This window comes from Schistocerca nitens, chromosome 4, assembly GCF_023898315.1.
Source record: "Schistocerca nitens isolate TAMUIC-IGC-003100 chromosome 4, iqSchNite1.1, whole genome shotgun sequence".
NCBI classification, from domain to species: domain Eukaryota; kingdom Metazoa; phylum Arthropoda; class Insecta; order Orthoptera; family Acrididae; genus Schistocerca; species Schistocerca nitens.
In genome coordinates this window covers 693,644,068-693,667,720 of record NC_064617.1, presented here as the reverse complement: position 1 = coordinate 693,667,720, position 23,653 = coordinate 693,644,068, and the positions used below count along the sequence as shown (strand labels likewise).

General features: G+C 40.8%; 1 protein-coding gene across 1 annotated transcript in view; it reads left to right on the top strand.

Annotated features, from left to right (window-relative positions):
• LOC126252919 (palmitoyltransferase Hip14) overlaps positions 1-23,653 on the top strand; it is a 136,047-nt gene that overhangs the window by 51,596 nt on the left and 60,798 nt on the right. Inside the window, exon 8 of the mRNA XM_049953905.1 lies at positions 4,909-5,070. Within this exon, the coding sequence (XP_049809862.1) occupies positions 4,909-5,070 (162 nt within the window). The remainder of the gene's footprint in view (positions 1-4,908; positions 5,071-23,653) is intronic.

Genomic DNA, 23,653 nt, shown 5'->3' with positions numbered 1-23,653 from the left:
AAAAGAAATGAAATAATGCTTTTAATAATAACATTAAACAACATAGTGTAGTATTCTGATTGGATCACAAACTATGATATTAATTGTGATCCAGACTCACATCTTGTATATTAGTGGAATACAATACCCATCGTATTAAAACGGGTCATCTGCCTCCATTGCTGTTAGTGGAATACAATACTCATTGTATTAAGATTGGTCATCTGCTTCCATTGCTAAGACTTTGAAATGCAAATTGTAGACTTTTTTGTGGAGCATCACTCAACAACAGAAAAGCATTTTATACTCTCCAAAGCGATGATGGGTAGCTCACGCTTTTGACAAAGGGTGAAGGGAGCACATTGCTGCCACCGCAGTTACTGTTGGTTTGCAGCAAATGAGTCCTGGAGAGCTAAAGGTGCATGCAGCATCAAAGGCTGACAGAGTTCTAAAATATCTTTAAAAAATGTTATTGGCTGGAACTTATTACTGGTGTGTCCAGGCTTCAGAATTCAAACAGAAGGTGCTATAAAAATTTAGGCAAGGAGCAGTTTTGCCTGCAAGATGTTGCATCCAGAAGTGTGTGATTACCACTAGACCATGTGGATAGACGTAGAATAGCAGATTGAACAGAAGACAAGACTTTCTCAAGGAACAGCCACAGCCTACAGTGTTACCAGTTTGTGCAGGTAGCTGGACCTCTAGTATTATCAGCATAGCCACAATATTGGTCTCATGCCATGGTTGACACACAGCTAGATTCTGCGGTGGCTGGCCACTAGCCAGATTTTGTCTCAAAGAGTGTACATAATTTATTTGGGTAATGTAAATTGTAGTCTTCAAGTAGTTAAGCCAAAAGAAAGATATTATTTTAGCTGCCCAACAGAGCTGATGGTTCCATTGTAATCCTCAGTAATTTGACAACTGACCTGTTCATCTGTGTCCAGTGCTGTGAATGATTCCTTATGATTTGTCAATTTGTTTGCCTTTTGGACTCTAATAATCTAATTGGAATCAGGACAGTGACCCTTCGCAAACCATTGATTGCTTCCAACATCTAATATAGACGGAAGATCAGCTGTTGAAATGAAACTGATAATACAGCTCAAACCAAGTATATACCTTCAATGAAATAATGTACTGAGAGAAAAAAAAAAAATCTCACTTGTGTTCCCCCCCCCCCCCCCCTCCCAATCCCCCACCCAAAAAAAAGGTCAATGTGAATACGGATGGACACACACACACACACACACACACACACACACACACACACACACACACTAGATCACTGAAGGCATGGCAGATTTTCTCCAGCGTCTCAAGTGTGTTTCTTTTGGTAACAAAACTGTTTTTCTTTGTACTTCTGTTCTGAGCAAATATCTTACAACAATTTTTAGCTGCTACTACTCATCCTGTTTGCTTGTATATTACTCTAATGTTTCTTCAAAATTTCTTGCTACTGTTTTGTTATTGTAACTGTCTTTCTTTGCTACAGTTTTAAAACTGTGTAAATTAATATGTTAATAAGGTTGAAAAAAGACCTTAAATGTAGTTTCATTTTTCTGAGTTATATTGTCCTAAGAAATAGAAAAAACATTGAGTTAAATGTGCTTCCTGCTTCTTATCTTTATTTCTGTCTACTGACTTGTCCACAAAAGATACTGACTTTCCACTTTGACTGTTAATCACATTGAGATAAAATTTTATCTGTCTGTGACCAGCTCATCATACTGCCAAACTCAAGAAGTATGGTTTAGAAACAGAGAATTATCTAAAAGCTAATAGAAGTTTTTATGAAAGAGTGGTATCATTTAGTGATGCATTTAAAGAATGGTAGAAAGAGGGAAATGTGAAATTAAAGAACTACAGGGAAGCCCACGAGAAATAGTACATTTTCATTTGCTTGTTTCGAGGTTTAGCTTATATTTACATCAATATAACTTATAGATAACTGTTCTGCAAACATTGCCATTATTTAAAAGCCAAAGATAAGTTTATTCCTTAGAAAGCACATCCTGAAAATGACTCATCATTGGTAATGCAACACTGAAAATGTTTGCGTAATCTCGCCCTTACATTCAGAATCATTTCTAGAGAAATCTCTCTCTTCCTGGATTGTGTTTTTCAGTTCATCAGTATTGTGGGATAGCCATAAACAAATTTTGTTCTTGAGATGACCACGCAGAAAAAATCGGGGGCTGAAAGATAGGGTAACCTCTCTGACCATGCTTTGTGTCTGAAAAATATTTGGCACTTTGTTTACTGACAAGCCCATGCAGAAGTATGTTTGCCACTTTAGACATCACAAGTTTTGCCTGAAAGTCATCATCCTGGTTAATTCTGTGCAGGCTTGTTGCACAGAAATTGCGCGTACTCACTTTATCTCCCAGTCATAAATGTTGAGCTGCCTGCAGCTTATGTTTAAATCCTGTTTCACAATCCTCTGCAAAGACCTGAAGGCATTTTTAATGTTCTAGGATGGCAATTGACAGACTGCTATAGGCTTTGTTGCAGAGCTTCATGAAGTCATTGGACATTTTCCAGCATTCAGACGGTGATTTCAGGTCCCTTATAGTTCATGTTGGTTACTGAACTCATCTCATCTCATGTCATTGTTTTATTTACCTGGATATCGACATTCTGTAGGAAACATGGTAATGGCAGCCCCTTGAAAGGTGCTTTGCGTGTTACACAGGTGCAGTGCTCTGCACATGACAGTATGCATCAGAACTGGCCAAGTTCCATACTCAACTGAATTGTACACTATGTGCATATGATTAAGTGGTGTGAGCATGTTACAGAGCAGTGTTATTACCTTGACTTTTTTTTGTAACTTATAATGGTCTATTCACAACTAAACCAACAACACTTCAAACACTTTTTTTTTATTACCTGGACAGTCTTACAATAGTTAACTGCATTAGTACCTTTTGAAAATTAACTGGACAATCTTACTTTGTCCAGAGTGTTTACTGGAAAAACTAAGGCTCATTGTGAAGCAATTAAGCACTTCACTTCTTATCTTCATCTATCTTTCTGACAGATGATGTTTTCCAATAAAACACAGTGATAGCATACAACACTAGGCAAGGATCAATACTGATTCATGTTGTGCACAATCCTCCTGAAAAACAATTTAGTACTTGCCACAAATGATCTCCACATCTTGTGAGGACAAATTAAAAAAAAAAAAAAAATCAGCTTGTTTCATGAATGTGATTAATGTTTGTTATAGCAGAATGAAACCAACACACTTTAAATTACTTCATATTTAGGTGTTACTTTAAGAAGCACTAGTCTTTAGGCAATGGTTACTTTAATTTTGGAACTTTAATTGAAGGAATTTAAGCCAATGCAAGCCAAGCAAAGACTGAAAAATATGACTCATCAAAGTTTTGAGAATCCTGTTCTTACGTGAATACACAACACGACCATTGCTTTTCATGGGAAAACTTACTGACCAGAAATTACTAATTCAAAGATGTGATTTAAACAAAGTGAAATAGGTTCTTGAAATGAAATTGTAACACTCATTACAGTTCATTGCCAGTGTATTAACTCATAACTACTTTTCACCTCGTTGAATTTCTGTGAGTCTAGGTGTCCTACACAACACTAAAGAATAAAATGTCTGTGGCTAGCCTTCTCAGATGCAATGCAGGTGAGGACTTGGTGCTAAGATATTTTTGCATATTGTTCATGCCTCAACCAGGGGAAAGGCTTGACCATCATCATGCCTAATGGCTGCCACAATTTTTTTACAGAATATGTGTTGTGTGATACTATATGTAGGATAAATTTAGTCCATTTAAATTACATATTCATTTATATATTTAAAACTATAACACTAGATAATCAATATCAAATCATCATGTAGTTTGACAAGGCATGATTACACTTCTCTCTATATGACCATCATTAAATATTCATAAATCAATTGAATCATATTTTTATAACATACTACAAGAAATGTGAAGTAACATTATTCTGTTATAGATGGTCAATTGAAAATGTACTATTTCCTGTGCAACACCTGTGTACTTTGAATTGTAATAAAAATGTGCGTAAAGCGCTCAAAAAATTTAGTTGTGCCGTTTTAATGTTTCGGATTGATAGTGTTCTGTGTATTCACTGTGGCAGTCATTAGTTGGATGAATTCATCCTAGTCACTGAGAGATTTGCACTCAGTTATTATGCATATGTCATTTTGAATGATCTACTTTAACTATTTTTGTTCAGCTTCAGGTTAAGATTTAACTGTTTCAAAAGATTAATCTTTAAATGTTTTATGTTATTGACCTTAGACAATGTTCTACTGTGGGTAACTGTTCCTGTCTTCCTCCTGTCTTCCTCATAACAATTCATATGTTTTATGTACAAATATGTGTTGGTTTGATGGCTTCATCTATCAGACTTTAATTTCAAGATCTATGGTTCAATTTTTGGTCTGACGAAGAACTTTTACATAACTTTAGCAATGCTTTCTGTGTTAAAAGTGCCTGCTTGTTTGGTAGTTTGGATTCAGTGTTAAATTGAAATGCCCCTACAATTTGTTGGAGGATCATTTCTGTAAAGAAAAGAAGAGATGCTAAAGATAGAAGACCAAACAAGAAAACTCATATAGACAATAGTTGGTGGATGCAGAGAGCAGATATTGTTAATAATGTCAAACACAAAACATTAATAACAGCAGAGAGCAATGGTTTATGTACTTTTTGCGTTGTATTTTTTCTTTCCTGTATAAGGTTGCTTAGAATATAAATTTATTTTATCTCCAAAATTCAAGGTTCATTGATTATTCAACAATAACAGCTGCTTAGTAGTAGTTAGCTTAAAACTTCATTACATTTTGTGAAGCAATGATGGGATCTGTTTCTGTTCCCATGACAAAAATAAAAAAAATTAATTGCTTATGTGTTATTTTTTCAGTTTTGGATGTACGTCACATGGTTTGTGTGGATTGCTCCTATTGTGGAAGTCTGGATAACAGTGTTGTTTGTTGGTTCCTCTCTCTTTCTATGGTATAATTTTCTACGAGCTTGGAGAGGTGATCCAGGAGTCCTTTCAAGCACTCAAGAAGAAAAATATAGAGTAAGTGGCGTTATCTGTATAGTTCTGCTGCTGTGCAATTTTTTTGCCTGTAAAGGATGTTTGCTGTTCTGTATGCTCATTTACAGTTATTTCTTATTTGCTGTATTGGAAATCTGGACACAAAGGATAGATAGTTAAATGCAACAAATAAAAATTTATTATTTGGTTGTAGAAGAATAGACTATTGATGTTAAAGATGAAACTTTAGGTATATACAGAGTGTCTCAGAAGTGATGTTCAATAGAATTATTGAAAGTTCAGGCCAAAAGTAGCTAAAAAGCTCCAATAAACATGGGTCCACAAATCAGCCATTGCTGTTACACCAGTGAGGAGTACTCTAAAATGCACTTGAAGTATGGCAAAGTGAATGGCAGTGCCCTGGAGGCTGCACGATTGTGTGAAGAAGCTTTTCCTCTCCACAGGCAGCCTGACAGGCGTACATTTAGCCAGTTACATCAGTGCCTTAGAGAAACCAAGAGTTTCGCAGACAATGTATGACAAGGTCAACCCAGATCCATAACAACCGATTTTGAGGAAAGGGTGTAACTCATTGAACATGAATGTCAGAGTACTTCAACAAGGAGGTTTGCTACGCAAGAGGTGTCCTGAGTCATAGCAGCGTATGGCAGATTTTACATCAGCAAGTATTTGATCCATATCATCTCCAGTGAGTGCAAACCCTTAACACTGCAGACTTCTCTCCTAGAGAGAATTTCTGCTAATGGGTGGAACAACAATGTACTCTGAATCCCCTGTTTGTAAACAGTATTCAGCTTATGGATGAGGCTGGATTTACCAGTGACGGTATTTTTAAATACCATAACTGTCACATTTGGGTTGATATCAGTCCTAATGCAACATGCGTATCATGACATAAGCAGTGTTATTTCTTGAATGTCTGGGCAGGACTGCTCAGAGATTGCATAATTGGGCCACACTTCCTTCCTCAGAGACTAACCGGACAGCAGTACATGCGGTTTCTGTGGACTGAACTTCCAGATGTAAGTGATGATGTCTCACTGAACCAGCACCTGAACATGATGTGGTTTGTGCTTGATGGTGCTCCAGTCCATTTTCATTTACGAGTGCACCGGCTTCTAACTCAGACATGTGGTCAACATTGGGTAGGTAGAGGAGGGCCCGTGCCATGGCCTCCAAGGTCTCTGGATTTAAATCCCATGGATTTCTGTGTGTGGAGGCATTTCAAAAACGTAGTCTATCCTACTGTGGTCAACGTTCTTGAGGAATTGTGCTTGTGGGTGAAGCAGCCTTCCAGCATTTACAGAATTCCCCAGGACTGCCTGAGAGGATTCACAACTCATTTCAGAGATGAGTTAAATGTTACATTCAGACACATGGACAACGTTTTGAGCATCTTCTTTAACATTTAGTGTCTAGGAGCACATGGCATCTCTAATGAACCGCAACAGAAAATGGGTTGTATCTCAACAATGGTTGGAGCTTTGTAGCTACTTTTGGCCCGAACTTTCCATGTGTGTATTATTGACCATCACTTCTGAAACACCTGTATATTAATTAGTTTCTGTAACTGACAGATTAAAATGTACCTCCAAAGAAACTGAAAAGACATTTGATTAAGTTGTAAAGAGAGTCCTGATGGCTAAGTGGAAGGACATAAAATATATCATTCAGTGCTTTCTATATGACCACGTTGGAGAGCAACTAGTAGACCTGTCGTTTAATACATAAAGAGTATTGATTTATTCAGAAGTTTAATGGCTCATAAACATTTCAGCACATATGACTTCACCACCAGCTTAGTGTTACAGTTTTTTGTTGCTGAACATTTGCCAAATTTTATACCAAAAAAAAGAAAGATGTCAAGATAATGCAGTAAAGCATTGTTTTTGAAGGCAGATAGTAAAATAAATGTACAAGTGAGATTCACATTAAAATGAAACTTCTAAACATATTTGTATCAACTTGAAATTCATCGAAATGAAGGATAATATACTGTACAGCAGCAGGTACTGCAGTCCAGATTGGCTTAATCTGGAATTATGGACAATTTTAGCCACTTAGGCTTGAAGAATGAATCAGTTGTGGTTTGTTTTTTGGAAGCAACACTGCATTCATAGATAAAGTCCTCAACTGCAGTTGCTGTGCACATCTTACTTCCAATCCAGTAAGTACTTCTGACAGACTGGGAGTGACTGCAGATTCAAAAATTTTGAATCTCTCCTCCATTTCCGTTGAAACATGATCCAAAATTTTCTAATACATGGCTCAATACAATGTGAAGAGGGTGTTTCTAATAAAATACTCACTATATCGTAAGCAGGACTAACATTTAAGACAAACAACACTAAACGCACTACAGATGAAAGTATGCTCCATGCACACAGCAACCACTTCTTTACAATCTGCCATCTGGAACTGGAAGTAACCAGGAATAAAATTTCAATCTATCTCAACATGTGACCCCTTCACAGACAAACTCAAGCAGGTGATGTCATGGCTGCTATAACAATCATACAGCTATGCTTGGCCTTTGCCCTCCGCCCCCCAGTGAGGTTGAGCTGCAAAAAAAAAAAAAAAAAAAAAAAAAAAAAAAAAAAAAAAAAAAAAAAAGTGGAGCCTACTTCCTTCACCTTGTCAGAATCACTTGATTGCTGCTACAAGAAAGTTCTTGTGCTGCACAAAACAGGGAAATTTGTTTCGAGTAAATACCAGCATATGTGGTAAGGTAAATAAACCTTTTCAAAGTGAGGCCAGATAAAAATATTGGGGAACTGGCATTTCACCTACTACCCCTGAATAACTGCCCCGATCCGCCTCCTTATCTCTGAAACTGACTGCCACGAGGGCATGAACAATAGTGTCACCATGTGTACTATAGCTATGACACGCAGTAATGATTTTGAGTTTGCATACATACAAAAAACCAACAATCAACAGCCACACCTTATATGAATCATTTTATGAAGATTTCTTGCTATTTACACTATATAAGTAGGAGAAAAATGACTGTGGGGAAGCAAAAATAATAGTGTAAAAATGTGAAAATGTATAAATGGAAAAATGTGTAAGTGGAGTCACTTTGCACGCAAAATTGAAAAGTGCACACTATACGATGTACAAGTGCAAAAAACATAGAGATGAGGAACATATAAATGTGATACAATAAAGAACAACTGCCGTTAGTTGCAGACGTGATTTTATTTCAATGCACGATGCATTTCAAGCTCTGGGGGCACATCTTCATATGCTTTGACATTCTACATTGATTATTTTTCCAGATTTGGATTAATTCTGGTCCTGGTAAGATTACAGTGGTATACTACAAAGTGAACGCATTGTGAATATAAGTTTACAAAACTAACTCAAACCAAAAAATAAATTATTGTTTACAGTGGTGAATACAGTTTGAGTAAACAAGTTTATGTGCATATATACAGTTTTTGCTCTACAGCACATTTTGGAAACACATGTCAAAACAACTCAAAGAATTTCAAGTGTAAAGATTCTGCATTTCTAAAAATACACAAGTTTTATTCTTTTAAAGGAGATACAAAGCTATTATTAGTTATACAGGATATCATTTATAGAACAAATATTTGTGAATAAGTCAAATGTGGATTATGTTATCAAATGGTTTTTGCACTATTAAAATGTGTTTCTTTAGGAAAAATAAATTTTTGAAATTATTGAAAAAACTGTGGCAGCTAATTTCTGTTTGTTCATTCAACATGTTTTCATAAGATTTTACTCTGTGTAACATTATTTCTAATTGTTCTATTAGATCAAGATTTTTTACTATGGTTTGTGGAGTGCAGTTAGGCTGTTGTGATCACCTGTGGTTGGCTATTGTGAATTTGTCAAAGTGGTTAAATCTAAAAGCATCAGTGTGTTCTTTCAAACAATGCAAAATCCAGGATGGAATATAACAGTATTGTGAAAAAAAAAGTTGCCACTCACCATGTAGCAGAGATGCTGAGTCGCAGATTGACACAACAAAAAGACTGTCACAAATAAAGCTTTCGGCCAATAAGGCCTTCATCAAAAGTAGACACCCCCCCCCCCTCCACACACACACACATATATGACTGCAGTCTCAGGCAAGTGAAGCCACACTGCAAGCAGCAGCACCAGTGCATGATGAGAGCGGCAACTGGGTGGAGGTAAAGAGGAGGCTGAGGTAGGGATGGGGAGGTGACAAAGGCCGAAAGCTTTATTTGTGACAATCTTTTTGTTGTGCTTATCTGCGACTCAGTATCTCCGCTATATGGCCAGTGTGTTCTTTGTATCATGTGTGGAAAGTTCCTCCAATTGATCGGTGATCCCTTGATGCCTCAGAACGTATCCTACCAACCGATCCCTTATTTTAGCCAAGTTGTGCCACAAATTCTTCTCCTCCCCAATTCTGTTGAGTACTTCCTCATTAGTTACGTGATCCACCCTTCTAATCTTCAGCATTCTTCTGCTGCACCTCATTTCGAAAGGCTCTATTCTCTTCTTGTCTAAACTGTTTATCATTCATGTTTCACTCCCATTCATGGCTACACTCCATACAAATATTTTTAGAAAAGACTTCCTGACACTTAAATCTGCACTTGATGTTCAAAAATTTCTCTTTTTCAAAAATGCTTTCCTTGCTATTGCCAGTCTACATTTTATATCCTCTCTACTTTGACCATTATCAGTTATTTTGATCCTCAAATAGCAAAACTCATCTACTACTTTTAAGTGTCTCATTTCCTAACCTAATTCCCATGGCATCATCTGATTTAATTCGACTACATTCCATTATCCTCGTTTTGCTTTTGTTGATGTTCGTCTTATATCTTCCTTTCAAGACACTGTCCATTCCGTTCAGCTGCTCTTCCAGGTCCTTTGCTGTCTCTGACAGAATTACAATCTCATGGGAAAACCTCAAAGTTTCTATTTCTTCTCCATGGATTTTAATTCCTACTCCAAAATATTCTTTTGTTCCCTTTACTGCTTGTTCAGTATACAGATTGAATAACATTGGGGATAGGCTACAACCCTGTCTCACTCCCTCCTCAACCACTGCTTCCATTTTGTGCCCCTCAAGTCTTATAACTGCCATCTGCTTTCTGTACAATTCGTAAATAGCCTTTAGCTCCCTGTATTTGACCCCTGCCACCTTCAGAATTTGAAAGATAATATTCCAGTCAACATTACCAAAATCTTTCTCTAAGTCTACAAATGCTAGAAACGTGGGTTTGCCTTTCCTTAATCTATCTTCTAAGATAAGATGTAGGGTTAGTGTTGCCTTACGTGTTCCAACATTTTTACAGAATCTAAACTGATCTTCCAAGCGATCACAGTATGCCCATATTTTTACAACACACTATTACACAGAAATATGGGCATACTGTAATCACTTGTAAGCCCACAATTACAGTTTGTTCCGGGTCATCATAAATTGTAGAACACACTAAGAGTCTGGAAAGAAGAAAATGTGTTAAAAAACTGAGAAACAATAGTTCAGCCCAATTCAAATCCAGTACACAAAACAGCCAGGTTAAAAAAGCACAGTGTAAGCAAGGTAGAGACTTTAGCACAGCATAACACGAACTGTCTTGCAGAGGCCCGGTTGCACAGTGTTTAGCACGCTGGACTCGCATATGGGAGGACAACAGTTCAAAGCCGCATCCAGCCATCCAGGTTTAGGTTTCCTGTATTTTCCCTTAATCACTTAGGCAAATACCGGGATGATATTTTTGAAAGGGCAGAGGCAATTTCCTTCCTCGTCTTTGACACAATGCAAGTTTGTGCTCTGTCTCTGATGACCTCTATGTCGATGGGACGTTAAACCCAATCTTCCTCCTTTTCTTCAAAGAGACCAGGTCGCTGGGTTTTATATCCAGCTTGACATCAGTGGCGCCAGCCGCTGTGGCCGAGCGGTTCTAAGCACTTCAATCTGGTACCACGCCACCATTACGGTAGCAGGTTCGAGTCCTGCCTCGGGCATGGATGTGTGTGATGTCGTTAGGTTAGTTAGGTTTAAGTAGTTGTTCTAGGGGACTGATGACCTCAGATGTTAAGTCCCATAGTGCTCAGAGCCATTTGAACCATTTTGACATCAGTGGCCAGGGCCATGTGACAGCCCACTGGTGCCTCTTACTGGCTGCCAGAGGAATCATTGATAGCCAACATTGTAGGTTATCGATCTCACTTTCAGCTGAGAGAGATATAGCATCCCTACTCCCCCCTCCCTTGTAATCTGCATGTGATAAGGCCAGAAATATCCCTGTCGGTACCATAATAACTGCATGAGCAGGGGTGGCGCGGGTGCACAAGCCAGCTAGAGATTTACTGCCCATCTCTGTGTCTGGTGTTGCTGTATCCTTTGCTTGTGGCAGGGGTGAGGTGCTAATGCTGCAGTAAGGTGGAGCTGTTGTACCAGTCCCCTAGTCTGTGCTGGAAGTCAATGGTGCAGGAAGTGGAAAAGGTCCCATTCTATGAGGGACCAATTCCAAAGACACAGATCCTGAGGTTGTGGGTCTGCCAAGTGTCTCAAGTTTATTTATCCATCACCTTAGGAGGGAAAATCATGGTTGTCTTCAGGTTGAAGTCTTTGAGTGTGGACACAGTTGGTTCGCATGTCACATCAGAGTGGTGCCATTGGCATCCACTATGAACATTTGTCCTCCCCATCCAGCTCTGATAATGCCTGGTATCCTTCTTGGGGCCCTCCCAAAGGTGCAAGTCCAATCTCTATGTCTGGCATCTTAAAGGTGTGGATGAACTGCTCTGCCATCGGAGATTGGGTGTTATGGTGCCATTGTTAAGTGCTGTATGCCCTCCCAGGAGCAGAGCTACTGAGTGAGGCAGCACAATGGTTAGCACACTGGACTCGCATTCGAGAGGATGACAGTTCAAATCCACATCCGCCCATCCATATGTATGGTTTCCCTAAATCGCTTGAAGCATATGCCAGGATGGTTGCCTTGAAAGGTCACAGCTGATTTCCTTCTCCGTGTTTCCCCAATCTGAGCTTGTGCTCCATCTCTAATGTCCTCAATGTCAATGGGGCATTAAACACTAATCTCTTTCCTCCTAGGAGCAAAGCTCCTGATTCATATTGGATGAAAATCAATGGCCATTGTCCAAAACAGTGGTTTCTGGGGTTCCTTCAATAGCGAATATTTTCAGGAAGTTGTGTATTGCGTACCTTGCTGTGATATTTGACAATATTCTGAAAAGGATGGAATGCTGCTCACCTTATAGCGGAGGTGCTAAGTCACAGACAGGCTCAACAAAAAGACTGGCAAACAAGTAAGCTTTTGGCCAAAAAGGCATTCATCAGAATTAGACAACATACACTCAACATTCATGTAAGCACAACTCACACATAGATGACCACAGTCTCTAGCTGATGATGAGTACAGACTTCCCATTTTGAATGTCAGTAATTGAGATTTTGTGACATTCACCTTTTGGCAGAGCCAATCTTTGAGTAATTGAGCTAAGCTAGACCTGCCAAGGAGGTAAAAATTCAAAGTCGCACATCACAGAAGACAAAAAGCTCTGAATTGCAGTACACTGTTTAGCTGTAATTCATAGAAATGCAATGGCGCGCCTCATACAGAGAGCATCTCAGAGTGCCCCTGAGAGCTACAACACCAAGAATCACTTCTTGGCTTTTGGCAGGCTATATAAGCGTGACTGTTTCTGGTCGGGTTGGCAGTCTGGATCAGGCTGTTGCAGCGCCTTTGAATGACTCACGGGATGTATCATTTTGGGAGGAGCTGGTACTCACCTGCTACTGTTTACAAGGCCATTGATAACACTGAAATCAGTACTGGTGCCAAGGAGAAGAATAAAGTTAAGGTGAAAGGCATTGGTTCCTATGCTGTACTTGATAGTCCTTGTGTTTTTATAGGTGGTATTTTGAATTTTGCATTGTTTAATAATGATAATGAGGTCGAAGTGGAATGCAACAGTGAAGTTATCTGGTTGCTTATAACAGGTGTAGGTGAAACAAATTAATTGTTGGATGTTTTTAGCGGCCACCTGAATTCATGACAGTTCTAGAGTCATTCAAGAAATGTGTATGATCAGAAGCACGTAAATACCCAGATCATGCTATACTTGTTGAAGGTGATTTTAGTCTACCAAATATATTTGAAAATGAACAGTCGAGATCACAATAGTATTTCTTTATTAACCGGTTACGCCTTATCTGTAAGCCATCTTCAGAATTTTTTGGCCCCCTATGGCTGGTGCTTGTGGCTCCTTGAATTTTTCATGATACCATCGTGGTATCTGAGAAGTCACCAGTACCAGCCATAGGGGGCCAAAAAATTCTGAAAATGGCTTGTAGATAAGCTAAGACTGGTTAATAAAGAAATATTATTTGATCGCAACTGTTCATTTCTAAATATTGAGTAAGTTTGCTGCTCTCCGTGGACTATGTTGTCAGAATTTACTACCAAATATAAACTGAGATGTCTATGGATTCATTGGCTAGTAATACTAGGACCCGTGTTGCCCGGCAGCCTCGTCCAGCGGCTAAGTCCCGTTCAAGGTCACCTGCCTAGTGTGCAACTAAGAACGGCACAGCCACCAAAACAAAAAGTGAATACATTTTTTTAATAAAAACGGAGGGAGATAAGGAAAAGAGATAAGGAAAGGACAGAACACATTTTATTGTCTATAATAAATCATACAATCACCGTTGATCTTTATTTTACAATTCCCATTGGCAACTTTAGCCCACAAAAAGAGGTACTCATCAGCATTTAATTTCTTCTTCCTTCTCGTAGTCCAAACAAATGGCATGCTTGGAACAAGAGTACCATAAGGCTATTTAGCCAACAGTCCTGTAGTCTTAGCAATACTCCATGTCTTCCAAGCCAAAATGTTAGCGTCTGGAAATGCTTCAAGGCCACCATAATCTGCTTGATTGCCCCATACAACAGCAAGTGTCAGCCAGGTACTACCTCCAAACACTGCTTGTACATCACAGGTAAAGTTCAGATGGAGTCCATGAAAAACATTTGGACCTCCAATCAATTGCTGTTTATTAAACTGCCCAGCCAAGTCAATATCAATCGCCTTCAAACTGCGATACACAGGTACACTGCGCCGCCAGCGATGATGCCATGCATGTCGCAGAGGCATTGCTGTGGCACGTTAACACAAGTGAACGTTGACAATGTTAGTACAAAAACAGGGATTAGCGATTATGATGTCATTATAGCAACTATGATTACAAAAGTTAGTAAACCTGTCAAGAAGGCTAGGGGAGTGTTTCTGGTTGATAAACAGTTGTAAGCATCTCACTTAGTGAATTGACATCACATAGTTCCAGTAAGATGGATGTAGAAGAATTGTGGGCAAAGTTCAAGTAGACTGTAAATTGTAGTCTGGAGAATTGTGCGCCTGGCCAGTGGAAAAAGGATGGGAAAGACCCACCATGGTTCAATAATGAAATTCAGAAGATGCTGAGGAAGCAGAGGTTGTTGCACTCTTGGTTCAAAAGAGAATGCACAAATGACCACAAGTGTAGGCTAGTGGAGGTTCATGCTTTTGTGAAAGGATCTGTGCATGAAGCATACAACAGGTACCACCATCACATTAAAACAAAACATCTGACAGAGAACCAGAGAAAATTCCCTTGCTGGCCACTCTAGTGTGGCTGCTGAAGGTAGCAAAATGAAAGCCGAAGTTTTAAATTTCACAGTCAAGAAATTGTTAATGCGGGAGAATCATAAAACATGCCACCGTTTGACCATCAAGCAGACTCCTGTGTGGATGACATAGTAATAAGCATCCCTGGCATAGAGAAACAACTGAAAAATCTGAAAGCAAGTAAGTCACTAGATGAACATGTAATCACAGTTCCATTTTACAAAGAGTACTGTACAGCATTGGCCCCTTATGTAGCTTGTATTTGTCATGAATCCCTTGCTCAGCACGAAGTCCAAAGTGGCTGGAAAAAAGCTTAGGTGACTCCTGTATATAAGAAAGGTAAAAGAACGGACTCGCAAAATTACAGACCAACGTCCTGAACTTTGGTTTGCTGCAAATCCTGGAACATGTTCTCAGTTCAAACATAATAAATTTTCTTGAGACTAAGAAGCTTATGTCAATGAATCAGCATGGTGTTAGAAAGCATCGTTTGTGCAAAACTCAGCTTACCCTTTTCTCATATGATGTACTATGAACAGAGGCCAACAGGCAGATTCCATATTTCTAGTAGGTTTCCAGACTGTATTTGACATGGTGCTCCATTGCAAGTTGATAACGAAGGTATAACTCACTCACAGATATGTGAGTGACTCAAAGACTTCTTTAGTAACAGTACCCATTATATTGTCCTTGATGGCGAGTTTTCATTAGAGACAAGGATATCATCAGGAGTGCCCCAGGCAAGCGTGACAGGATCACTGTTGTTCTCTATATTATATAAATAATTTGGCATGTGGGGAGGGCAGCAATCTGTGGTTGTTTGCTGATGATGCTGTGGTGAGCGGTAACATGTCGAAGTTGAGTGACAGTAGGAAGATATAAGATGATGTAGACAAAATTTATAGTTGACGTGATGAATGGGAGCTCTCTCTAAATGTGGGAAAATGTAAGTTAATGTGGGTGAGTAGGAAAACCAAACCTGTAATGTCCGGATATAACATTAGGACTGTACTGCTTGACACAGTTACGTCATTTAAATATCTGGGTGTAGCATTGCAAAGTGATATGAAATGGAACGAGCTTATGAGGACTGTGGTAGGGAAGGTGAATGGTTGACTTTGGTTTATTGGGAGAATATTAGGAACGTGTGGTTCATCTGTAAAGGAGACTGCATATAGGATGCTGGTTCAACCTATTATTGAATACTGTTCGAGTATTGGGGTCTGTACATGATCACATGGAAGGAGGACATTGAAGCATTTCAGAGACAAGTTGCTGGATTTGTCACTAGCAGGTTCAAACAACATTTAAGTGTTACAGAGATGCTGCAGGAGCGCAATGGGAATATCTGGAGGGAAGGCAACATTCTTTTCGAAGAACACTATTGAGAAAATTTAAAGAACTGGCATTTGAAGCTGACTGCCAGATAATGTTGTTGCCGCCAACATACATTGTGTACAAGGACCACGAAGATAAGATATGAAAAATTAGGGCTCCTACAGAGGCATATAGGCAGTCAGTTTTTCCTCGCTCTATTTGCAAGTGGAACAGGAAAGAAAATGACTAGGTACAGGGTACCCTCCACCATGCACCATATGCACCATATGGTATCTATGTAGATATAGAGCTGGGCTGAAGTGAGCATTTTCGATGTGTGTGCTATGACACAACACATATAAGTCACAAAATAAGTTAACAAGCAAGACGTGTACACGTTAGCATTCGAATGAGCACTGAGTCCCAGTCTAGCGGCCGCTGCTCGGCTAGCCGCTTAGGTGGCGCAGCTGCTGCATGGCTGGCAGACAGCGCCGCACGTAGAGGACGCTCGTAATTGCGCGGCGGCGCTTTGAATGATCGGCGAGTCACAACACTTTTCCCCCCTTTGAAATTGGTGCACTAGTCTTGATGGAGGTGTCCTGGAGATGGCTAACGTCCATAGGTGTTGTTTGACTCGCTGTAAAGTCCCGATGATAACGGGTCGAGATGACAGGAGACGTAGGGGTCGAATCTGCTGGGGTCCCATGCACCAGTCTGCCCATTGCGGCAAGTCCAGTTGATATGACAGGAGACATGGGCGATGTGTCGGCGTCCGTTGGAGGAGGAGGCGAGTAGATTCGCTCTGACAGAGGATGGTCATCCGGTTCCTGCATGGGCACGTCTCCTGGTGGCGTCCGTTCTTGTGCTGGCATCGCGATGACGGTGAGAGGGCTGCGTTGTGAGTATTGAGAGATGCCAAGATCCCGAGCGTCAGGTAGAGCCGAAGGTGTTGTAGCGGCATTCGGAACAGGCGTTGCCTGCACGCGAGGCCGAAGCTGGTCCGAATGACGCACTGCCACACTCTTGTCCGTCTGGATTTCAAACAGGCGTCTGCCACGGTGTCGTAAAATGCGGCCCAGGCTCCATTTTGGCCGCCTGCCATATCCCCGTACCCAGACGAGGTCATTGGCGGTGAACCGGCCAAGTGAAGGCACCCGCAGCTGTGAGGTGGGAGGCCGCAGAAGATGAAGTAGCGTGCGGGGCTGTCGGCCATGTAAGAGCTCAGCCGGGCTGTGGTTGCCCATGGGAGTGAAACAGTAAGACGCCAGTAACTGGAGAAGCGCATCATCAGCAGCAGAAGAAGTCAGAAGTTTCCGCATCTGAGCCTTAAATGTGCGGACCAGTCGTTCAGCCTCACTGTTGGATTGTGGATGGAACGGCGGGGCCGTGACATGCATAACGCCGTGACGAGCACAAAAATCCGCAAATTCGGAAGAGGCAAATTGCGGACCATTATCAGTAACAAGAGTAGAGGGGAGGCCTTCCAAAGAAAAAATGTGGCAGAGAGCACTGGTGGTTGCCGCGGTGGTAGGCGACATGCAACGGACAATGAAAGGAAAGTTAGAGTAGGCGTCAATTACGAGGAGCCAATAAGTACCTAAAAAGGGTCCCGCAAAGTCAGCATGAATGAATGCGCTCCCAGGGCTTCTCAGGGGAAGGCCACGGTGACAAAGATGACTTCGGGGCAGCGGCCTGTGACGCAGGCAGCGACCATGTGTGCTACTTCAGAGTCGATGCCAGGCCAGTACACATGACGGTGCGCCAGAGATTTTGTGCGAGACACACCCCAGTGCCCTTGGTGAAGGAGGCGCAAGACCGAAGCACCCAAAGACGCAGGTACCACAACACGTGGCGAAGCATTGTCAGTGGAGAGGGGGATAACACCATCCCTAGCCGTGAGGCGGTAGCGCAAAGCGTAGTAGTTCCGCAACGGATCATAAGTCTTAGTGGACGGGCAATCTGGCCAACCCTTCTGAATACAGCGTAAAACCTGGGAGAGGGTAGGGTCAGAACCCGTAGCAGCCGCCAGCCTGTCCCCAATGATGGGGAACCCGTCCACAACCCGCTGCTCGGCAACATCCAGCTGGAAACACAAAAGTTCATCCCTATCGAATGCCTGATCAGGACCCATGGGAAGGCGAGACAGAGCATCAGCATTTGCATGTTGAGCCGTTGGCCGGAAATGAATATCATAATTGAAACGAAACAAGTAAAGAGCCCAACGCTGGAGGCTGTGTGCAGCCTTGTCGGGAAGTGACGTTGATGGATGAAACAAGGAAACAAGTGGTTTGTGATCCGTAACAAGATGAAATTTTGGGCCATAGAGAAAAACAACAAACTTATGAAGAGCATAAATAATGGCCAAAGCCTCTTTCTCAATTTGAGAATACTTTTGTTGGGCATCCGTGAGCGTTTTGGAGGCATAAGCAGTGGGTTGTTCCGAACCGTCAGAAAAACGGCGCGCAAGGACTGCACCGACCCCTTATTGAGAGGCATCTGTGGCAAGAACAAGATGTTGGCCAGGTCGATAAGTAGCCAGGCACGGGGCCTGTTTCAGCATAGTCTTCAATTTCTGGAAAGCCGCATCACATGACGCGGACCAGTGAAAAGGCACATTTTTATGCAACAGGCGATGCAACGGCTAAGCCACCGAAGCCGCAGATGGTAAAAACTTGTGATAGTATGCTATTTTCCCCAAGAAGGCCTGCAGTTCCTTAACAGATGTAGGGCGAGGAAGGGCATCGATCGCAGCAACAGTTTGCTGAAGTGGACGGATACAATCCCGAGAGAGTTGAAACCCCATGTACATGATAGATGCCTGAAAAAATTGTGATTTCTGAATGTTACACTTAAGACCGGCAGTCTGTAAGACATGAAAAAGTGTGCAGAGATTTTGAAGATGTTTTTCAGTGGTGGAGCCAGTGACAACAATGTCGTCCATGTAATTGATACCCCCAGGGACAGGGAGCAATAATTGTTCCAAGAATTGCTGAAATTGAGCAGGGATGCTAGCAACCCCGAACGGCAAGCGTTGGTATTGATAGAGGCTGAAAGGCGTGTTAAGGACCAGAAACTGCCGGGAAGCAGCGTCGAGAGGAACGACAACGACAGGAGAGGACCACTCACTGGAAGTGACAGGATGCAAGACCCCTGAAGTAGTGAGACGATCCAACTCCCATTTTACCCGATCACGATGGGCCACAGGAATGGGCCGAGCTCGAAAAAACTTAGGCCGAGCAGTGGGTTTGAGCGTGATATGAGCTTCAAAGTCGTTTGCACGGCCTAATCCAGGAGAAAAAAGGGACAAAAACGTCATCGACAAGGAATCCAGTTGAGCATAAGGAATAGCATCAGAGACAATATTGACAGAGTCATCTATGGAGAACCCAAAAACGCGAAAGGCATCGAAACCAAAAAGATTTTCTGCGCTGCTCTGGTCGACCACAAAGATGGGAACAGTGCGAACGACGGATTTGTAAGATAACTCAGCATGAAACTGTCCCAAGTCAGAAATCTTCTGTTTATTGTATGTCCGTAATTGCCGAATGACAGGTGACAGGAGTGGAGAACCCAACTGAAGATACGTCTGAGAATTAATTATAGTGTCAGCTGAGCCGTTAACCACCTGCATGCGAACATCTCGACCAAGGATTTGGACCGTGAGGAATAACTCCCCTGAAAGGGAAGAAGTGTAATTGACAGACAACACAGAATCAGAATCAGCGTCATGTTCATGAACATCATGTATGCGGTCGGATTTGCAAACGGAAGACACATGACCTTTCTTTTTGCAATTGTGACACACAGCCCAACGTTGGGGACAATCCTCGCGTGAATGTTTCGTAAAACACCGCGGACATGAAGGAAGTTGCCGGGGGTTTTGCTGCAGTTTCTTAGCGGGTTGTTTACGGTTAGGCAGAGGCTGCGCGTGGGAGCGCACTGCGGCCACGTCGGCCGGTGGGGACACACACCGCACGCGTCGTCAACAGCGCACAGAGGTTGTATTTCCTCGACATCACCCCACACCTCTATTTGCGCCCCAGTGGCGCGAGAAATTTCAAAAGACTGAGCGATGGATAGGACTTCATCTAGAGTTGGATTTGCCAACTGAAGGGCACGTTGCCTAATTTCTTTGTCGGGCACCGATGGGATAATAGCATCCCGTACCATGGAATCGGCGTAGGATTCTTTGTGAACTTCAGTAACAAATTGACACTTTCGACTGAGGCCGTGAAGTTCAGCAGCCCAAGCGCGATAGGATTGATTCGGTTGTTTTTGACAACGATAAAAGGCAACATGAGAGGCTACCACATGCGTTTGCTTTTGAAAATAGACAGACAGAAGTGAGCACATTTCAGCAAAGGACAAAGATGCAGGATCCTTCAAAGGAGACAATTGCGACAACAACCGATACATTTGAGGTGAAATCCAGGAAAGGAACAGAGACTTACATGGTTGTTCGTCCGTGACATGAAATGCCAAGAAGTGCTGTCGAAGACATTTTTCATAATTAGACCAGTCCTCCGCCGTCTCGTCGTAAGGAGGAAAAGGAGGTATAGCCAACGACGAGAAACGCCCCGCATTTGACGCTGCGACGAAATCGCGAATCGCCGCTGTTAGAAGCGTTTGCTGTTCAAGGAGATTTTGCAATAATTGCTCGACAGTAGCCATGGAAACCTGTGGGTCAACGGTGAAAAGGAAAAATCCACTACCTCGTATCAATTGTTATAACGTCAAGTTTAACACATATATTTCAGAACGACACAACACATATAAGTCACAGAGTAAGTTAACAAGCAAGACATGTGTACACGTTAGCATTCGAATGAGCACTGAGTCCCAATCTAGCGGCCGCTGCTCGGCTGGCCGCTTAGGTGGCGCAGCTGCTGCATGGCTGGCAGACAGCACCACACGTAGAGGACGCGTGTAATTGCGCGGCGACGCTTTGAATGATCGGCGAGTCACAAGCAGCCCCAATACCGTGTCGAGACATGTAGGTGGCCATGATAAAGGTATGGGTCAAAGTCTGCCATCCAAGTCGCTGACTTTTAATTCATTAATGTCCAAAGCTATTTTTTTTTGTTTTGTTTTTGTTTTTGATGAAATTAAGACAAAGTAGTTCTTTTAAGCATAGCAGGATGTATTAATGATGAAAATGTTATTTTTTAAAAAAATTTACACTGTTTTATTTCAAATGTGATAAAACATACAATGGGCATTAACAGTTCAGTAGCACAACGTAATTTTTTGTGTAGTGAGAAAACAATGTTAAATCTAATTTTATTCATAAAAACTGATACATTACTGCTTTTCCAATTTACAATTTTCCATGAAGTGTCCAGCATTGTCAAGAATTTTAATAAAAAAATTCTATCCTGCAACTGTTTCTGGCTGTCATCCTTTATTGTGAAGAATTTTAACAGTTGCTGCTGCAGCCATGTTTAAAATCTTGAAATCTGCAGATATCATTTGCTCCACCTTTCCTGGATTTTAGAATAAACCCTTGAGCTTATCCATTACTGGCGACCTCAGTAGAGATAGTACAACACTTTGTTGGAACTCCAACAAACTTTATGTTGTTCATCTTTCTATACTGCATCCACGTATTGACAAGGCTACTGTCAAGTCAGAATCTAAAATATATATATATATATATATATATATATATATATATATATATATATATATATATATATATATATATATATATTTTTTTTTTTTTTTTTTTTTTTTTTTTTTTTTTGGAGCAGAGTCTGGTCCTGTACAGACCTCTCAGTTTCTCGAAAAGATCAGCACTTCCCATCCCTTTGTTGTACAGGTGTACTAATGTTGGCTGAGGCACAGTTACTTGCTTTCGTTCTGCTTTACTCCATCTCTTGCCAGGTCTACTCGGTAAGACAATCATTGATTTGCAGATTAGTTGCTAATGTCACTTGGGTATTGTCATTCCATTTTAGCAGCATAAGGTGTTCATCTTGAAGAACATGATGAGATCCACAAGGTTCCATTTTTAAGTCTTTCAGTGTTGATTTCTCAACCCTGCCTCTCCAGATAGTGCCAATGCAATTTAATTCATGCTTGCTTAGTGCTTCCAAGAGCGGGAGAGAGTTGAAATAGTTGTCAACAAAGACAGCGGAATTAGTAGGAAGAAAACATACACAAATTTTTTTCTGTAATTGAAGTTCCCACTATTTTTCCTTCTTCTTTGTCATCAGCACCAGAGTAAGGATTGAACTTCACAGCATAGCCCTCTGGTGTTCCATGGCACGATAACTTGTAACCATTGCGAATCGGTTTTCTCCTTATGAATTGTTTCATTGTGTTGTGTACTTAGTAGGGTTCCGTGGCTTCATCTAAAGAGAACAAACATCCTAGTGGCTGAACAAGTTGCAGAAGCATGATGTTGAGGTGTCTCAAGAGCACATCAATTTTTTAAGTTTTATTACTTGGATCTATAGTTGTGTTATCATTGAAATGAATATATCTACAGGCATGCTATGAGACTGCTTCATTTTAGTTGCAAGAAAAGGCTCTGATATATTAGCAGTGAAATTTAATTGACTGCCAACATTCATGGTCTTCAGTTCCTTTGATATCCACTTCCATGTTATTGTTTGATATTTCTTTGATGTTCCTGGTGTGTTCTTATCTCTTTTGTTGCTTTCTCTCACAGGCTGCACAATAACACCACTTCTGTTTCCTTCTGAAGTGGCTTGTAGTTCCACTGGCTGTAAAAGAATCCCCTTACCAATGTCACTTAAACTATGAGTCTATCATCTTCACTAGAAGCATCATCACAGGTGGAATCATTTCCATCATGCAATGTAAGAAAGACTAAATCCAGCTCATCAGCTCAGTCTGTTTCACTGCAGATACTATCTTCATCGCTGCGATTTTCAAGTAGTTTTAGAATCTCTTTTGCACACTTGGTTTGTCAGGATTATAATAGTTTTTATTTGACCTGCCAGTAAAATATGCTACATAAGAATGTACCAAAATGAGCTCAGGAAACAATTTCATCTGTTATTTTATTGTAAAAGTAAAAAAAAGAAATGTTTCCTGAATTATGTTTAATAGTAGTGATAGTTTTCCATTGTATGATATATCATCTGACAAAGTATTAATCTATTACATAAGACTAGATAAAGATTTTACAACCGGTAACAACATCAAGCTAAATTGTTATTCTAATCTAATACTAAAATCATAAGCCAAACATTTATATCAATACAAGCAGTTTAAGTTAGGATAAAATTCTTACCTGCCACACGTTATCTTGCCGGTTCTGTGTAGCACTAAGAGGAAATGGCTAGCTGTGCAATAATGGTATTTTTGTGTCACTGAAAACTACTGTTGTCGTGGAGTGGCACCCACTGACTGTACAGACAAACAATTGTAAGCAGCCTACACCATTCCATCCAGTGGTAACAACACAAAATAAAAACAGCTTATGGTATAACATACCATCGGCATTGATGGGTTAATGTTTTAGCTTGTAAAAGCCTCTTGACATTGCTATGATGTTGTACTTTTTTGTATAGATTATTAAGGGCCTTGCAGACTGGGTGCCATTTGGTATAAATTTGACATAATAATTTATTTTTCTGAGAGAGAATCAAATGTCTTTTAAGTTCGCAGGGAC